The 6,233-nt window shown below is 30.7% G+C and overlaps 1 protein-coding gene across 1 annotated transcript; it reads left to right on the top strand.

Annotated features, from left to right (window-relative positions):
* Positions 1-3,738: 3,738 nt before the first annotated feature.
* LOC112515747 (anthocyanidin 3-O-glucosyltransferase 2-like) lies at positions 3,739-5,326 on the top strand. The gene has a single exon (XM_025122698.1). It carries the CDS (start codon positions 3,739-3,741, stop codon positions 5,152-5,154), a length of 1,416 nt encoding a protein of 471 aa, XP_024978466.1. The 3' UTR covers positions 5,155-5,326.
* Positions 5,327-6,233: the final 907 nt, after the last annotated feature.

Below are 6,233 nucleotides of genomic sequence, written 5' to 3' on the forward strand. Positions count from 1 at the left end.
ACGGGCACACGCCCAGGGCCCAATAATATCAGGGGCCCAATTTTTTTTAAAAATACAATAGTAGTCTAAAAGAATTTAATTAAATAAAGAAACCCAAAAAGTTGTAACAAATAATAAGAAGCAAAAAAAATTAGTACATAATAAGGACCCAAAAATATATCAACTAATTATATTGGAGAAGAAAAAAAATTAATTGGTCATTCATTATATGCTATTGTTTATTGTCTCTCTAATTTTTTTTTATCTTCAACAAGGTCCAATAATATTGGTTATTGTTATCCCTATATGCTTGATTGTTTTCATGCATTAACAAATCAACATTAAGATCATGTGCTTGTTATTGCTATATATTTTTGTTGGATACTTTTATCAATTTCTGCTTCTATTGACTATTGTTATTTGGTTATGTTGTTCTAATTGTTTTTGTTGATTATTGTTATCTATTTTTGTTTCTACATAAATATTTTACTATTGTTTGACAAACAATCTATTATTCTTATAATTTATGACGTGTTTCATAGTTTTGTGATTTTATCAATAAATTTTTTTCTACTAAATGTATTTAGTAATGTCTCTTATATATGTTATGTTCCATAAACTTTTAATCTTAACATCTTATTTTAGTTGAACAAAAAAAAAAATTTAATATTTTCATCAATTGTTTGACTTATATATCTTTCATTGGGATTCCACCGCACTATAAAATTCTATTTAAGTACTCAAACAATCATTTGTTGAGCTTGCATATTATATGTTTAATTCATTATTTATTCTTATTAGATTTTAATGAATCATCTCTGCTTTCATATATTCTTATTGATCCTCATTTGTCTACTTGTCTAGAAAATCTTGATAATCATCTTTATTATTGATCTCTCATTGACTCTCACGATTACTTGATTCACACGAATTCTATTTTTGTATCAAAATAACACATTTCTTATTATGAACCAAAAAAATCTTACTTTTTATAAAAATTTATCAATCATAGTTTTTATACTTTTGGTTTCAAATTACGTAATAAGAAGTACGTAAATTTAAGTAACCACAAGGGTGGTGTCTGATTTGTTTGAGCTTGATTCCAAAGGTCAAAAGTGCTTGGAGGTCTCAGGTTCAAATCCAAGAAGAAACAAAAATCCCCTTGTAGCCACGAAGGTTCAAAAGCGGTGACAAATACAAATACCCACACCAAATTATACCATATTATTTATAGATATTTTTTAAAAACAAATTGTAAATAATTATAAAAATAATTAAATTATCTTTTATTAATTAATTATTACAAATCAAATATTATTATAAACAAATCATATAAAATTCTATAAAACACCACAACTTTCATTGGATTTCTAAATCCAATATTTATCGAATTTCATTCAAATCTTCATATTTTAATTCTAAACTTTACTTTAAACCAAATTTGAGTTTTATGGACTTCACATTGAAATAACATATTTTATTTAATATTAACTTATTTAAATTTTATCGAATAAAATTTAAGGTATGTATTTTTATATTATTAAATTTTTTTTAAGAAGTCTTAAAATTTTATATTATTTAAATAAGTTAATATATTATTAAAAAATATAATATTAAAAAAATTTATCAAAATTTTATAATATTTTAAAATTTATATTTTATTGAAAAACAAAAATATCATATTTTTTTAAAATTACATATAATTATATTATAATATTAATTGAAATAAAAAATAAAATAAAATATTAAAATTAAGATGTATATTAATGCGTACGAGTATAGTATTTCAAAAATGAGTACCATGGACATGGAGGATATCTTGTCATGTTTGAGGCATAAAAACTCATATTTCCCTCTTTGAATCAAGTCAAAAAAGTGGGCGAGAATTATTTATTTGTGAGTGACGTGTCTAACCTCAATTGAAAACCAAACCACGTGAAGCTTGCTTGACGTGTCAAACTCAGTCGAAAATTGAGCCACGTGTATAGATACTTTTGCATCATGTCTTCTTTATTAGTTATGGAATTTTATTTTAAATATTTAACGATAAGACTTGATAATTTTTAATTACTTTATTTAAGTATTTGACAAATGGCCTCCTAATCTTTCTATTAATTATTTAGAGTACGTTTGATACATATGATTGGAAAAGAATAGAACAAATAATGGATTTTTATTTCATATTTGACATGATTTTTATGTGGAACAAACATAAATATAATATAACAAAGTAGAACAAGTCTGTTCCATTCTTATCCCATGAAACAAGATGAAACAAGGTTGATTATCAATATAACCTTAAAATAAAACTTAATTATTTTCCCAAAAATCAAATAAGTTTTTTTTATACATTTTATTTATTCTTTAAATTTTATTTGTTGTATTTTATGTTTTATAAATTTTTATTTTACTGTAAACAAAATATTATTTTATACAAATAACACAAAGTTTTGTTTTATGCCAAAAATAAATGATAGAATCACATAACAAACCTTGTCGATGAACTATCTACACGAGACAAGAAAGAATTGTGCCCAAAGGCCATCTCCAATGTTTGCATTATTTTTGGCACGAAAATAGTGTCATCTATAATTCGTTTCCAACCTATTATACATTTTTTATATCAAATAACTTATTTTTATTTTTAACTTATATATATTTTTTATCATACTTTAAGGGGTCTTTTACCAAATGTTTACCCGGTAAATGTTTATCAATAAAATTCAACACTGTTACTTATTTATCGAATAAAATTTAAGGTATGTTTACCTAAAATTATGCGCAAGTGTTGATCAAGACAAGAGGTGTGACTATTGTAAGAAGTCTTAATGTGATAGGCGGACCGAAAATTCTTGTTTACCATGTATTTTTATATTAATCATTGGCTAAATAAAAATGACCATTATGTCTCTCAGTCTAGAGTATGTGTTGATCATAAATGTTTCATAGTTAGTTTTAGATGTCAATTCCAAAACTTTAATATTAGTATCAAATTAACTATTTAAATTTTTTTATTTTTTATATAATTTTTAATTTACTTTTTTTATTATAATTTAATTTAGTTTCAATAACGAAGTAATTTATATTTGGTTTAATAATATAAACCAAATATAATTTTCTTGTTACAATAATAATTAATTATTTTGTTAGAACTCGATAATTATCTTAATTATATTTTAGATATTTTATATTTTAAAATAAGATGTTTATTCTCTATTTGATTATGTTTATTTACAGTTAGTTACACGAATTCAAACATAAAGCTTTAATAAGTTATACTTATACACAATTACTTGTAATCTTGAATTTTATGTAATATATATCAATATACAATATTTCATGTATAAAAAAATAATTTTTAAGAGTTTTTATCAAATACTTTAAAATATAGTATAGATTTGATTTAACTTTAATATTCTTTATGAAAAATACATATATTCTAAATATAGAGTATATTTAACACATTATCTCCATATTTGAACACATCATATTTTATGGATTAATCCTAATATTCTGCACTTTCTTTTGTCTTAGTCTTACCCTTCCATATGCTTTCAATAATATTATTATCCAAATTCATTTTTTTCCTAACTTTTCCATTTTCCACATTTTCTCTCCATTTATATAAACTAACACTAACCCCCCAACTACAAAAACGTGCACCACATCCTCCATACATTCCGTCTTACTTATTATATATATATATATATATATATATATATATATATATATATATATATATTATCATCATATACGGATATGGCTATGGCTGTGGCTATGGCGAAGGAGAAATCAGAGGTTTTTTTCATCCCAACGCCACTTATGGGACATGCTGGTTCCCTTGTTCAGCTAGCCACCCTCATGGCCGATCGATTTCACCATCTTTCCATTAATGTACTTGTAATGCACCTCCCAAATGATCTCCTTCTCACCAATTACACCAACTCCCTAGCTTCTTCTGAAACTAGTCGGCTCAAATTCATCCAATTCCCTCAAGTGGATCTTGATGCGTTTCCAAATTGCCCAAGTGCCGGTTTCCTCGCCGATGCTGTCATCGAGCACCATAAGCCCATCGTCAGGGAACTTGTGGCCGCTCGCCCTAGACTCCGTGCATTGATCGTTGACATGTTCTGTACATCGATGATTGATGTTGGCGATGAATTTGATATCCCTACCTACACCTTCTTCACCTCCAATGCAGCTTTTCTTGGGATCATGTTTCATTTTCAGACCCTACACGACGAACATGGTCAGGAGATATCTGAATTGGCAGAGCCGGGACCTCCGTTAACCATCCCGAGCTATGCAAACCCGATTCCTCCAAGCGTTTTGCCATTCGTGTTTTTCGACAAGGACTCATGGTCCAAAAGGTTTCTTCGCTACACCCGAAAATACAGAGAAGCCAAGGGTATAATCATAAACACGTTTCGAGAATTAGAGCCCCATGCCCTCCTTTCCTACGACGATAAAACACCACCCGTCTACACGATCGGTCCCATGTTAAAACCCGAAACGCTTCCACAAAACAACGAGCTACTTCAATGGTTGGATGGTCAACCAGTGTCGTCGGTCCTGCTTCTATGCTTTGGATCAAGGGGGTGCTTCAATGTGGAGCAAGTGAAACAAATAGCAATTGGTTTAGAAAGAAGCGGATACAGGTTCATATGGTCCCTGCGCGAACCATCGCCGGAAGGCCGGAAAGGATTCCCAAGCGAGTACATAGACTACAAGGAAGTCCTACCAGATGGGTTCCTGGATCGTACAGCCGGAAAGGGGAAAGTGGTTGGGTGGGTGCCGCAGACGGCGGTGCTGGGCCATGTGGCAGTCGGGGGGTTCGTATCTCACTGTGGGTGGAACTCCATACTGGAGAGCATCTGGTATGGAGTTCCGATTGCGACATGGCCATTATACGCGGAGCAACAGTTAGATGCACATCAATTGGTGAAGGAATTGGGGTTGGCAGTGGAGATATCGTTGGATTATAATCAGTTAAACAAGAATCAGAGATTGGTGATGGGTGAAGAGATTGAGAAGGGAATAAGGGAGGTGATGGATAGCAAAAGTGAGGTTCGAGCAAAGGTGGCAGAAATGAAAGGAAAGAGCCGAATGGCAGTGGAAGCAGGAGGTTCATCGTATACCAGTTTGGGAGACCTTGTTCATGTAATTAGCTGTTGAAGACGATAGATAATCTTGGAACAGTATTTCCCGTTAGTCTCTTTGGCAAAACAACTTTTTCAGAAATAAAATTAAATATTTAAGTCATCAAAATATTTTCTGTTAAGCTAATTGTTTGGTAGTCTCTTTGGGAAAACAAAATTCTCATATATTAAATATATATTTTGGGCTTTGGCTCGATAGAATATAAATTAGGAATAACGTTTTTTCTTTCTTTGGTCTTTGTGGTTGCTACTTTCTAACATAACTCCATCCAGTTACATCCCTATCACTATCACTAACTTATGCTTTAAAAGTGTGTAACCCAAGAATATTTTGTTCTTGTTCATTTTCTGTTTAAGATAAATATTTTTAAATGGATCCTTCCACCCATAAATTAATTGACTCAAATGACTATTTTCCACATTTAAATTAGTCTCCTAAACAATTTCTTTTTGAGTTTATCTAAATGTCACCACTTCCATAATATTCTGGTCCACAATATCAATCAAAAGACAAAATAAATATAATTCAACACAAATTTGCAATAGTGACGGCCAAGTCCGCAATTGAGACGGTAAATTGGTTGAATTTGATTTGTTTTTTGTCTTTTGATTGATATTGAGAACTTAGCTAATATTGCGGCCTAGATATTACGAAAGTAGTGACATTTGGGTGAACTCGGGAAAGAAATGGTTAAAAGACCAATTTAAATGTGGTATAATTTGTAGGCACTTATGGGTTCAATGCCAAAATTATTAGAATCTATGTGAATCTCATCGATGCAACCTTCAACATTAAGCATAGAAGTACGCCCAAGGCTCCACTGGAGATAAAAAATTAATGTAAAACTTGCTCAGTTCAACTAATATCTTGAGAAACTCCAAGTCGTAATGGAACGCACCACTGTGACTCCCTCACCCTCAAAACCCTGATCGGGACTGAAACGGTGTCGATGTCAGTGGTGCTTTGATGAAGAGGAGGGAGAGGACAAAGCTTCACCAGGGCCTTTGAGATGGAGAATAAAAGATCTTGGAGACGAAGCTTCACCGTCAAAAGCAAGAAGGGGATGGGGATGGGGAGATGGGGATGGGGATGGG

Source organism: Cynara cardunculus, assembly GCF_001531365.2.
Source record: "Cynara cardunculus var. scolymus isolate 2C chromosome LG 1, CcrdV1, whole genome shotgun sequence".
In the NCBI taxonomy this organism is placed as follows: Eukaryota; Viridiplantae; Streptophyta; class Magnoliopsida; order Asterales; family Asteraceae; genus Cynara; species Cynara cardunculus.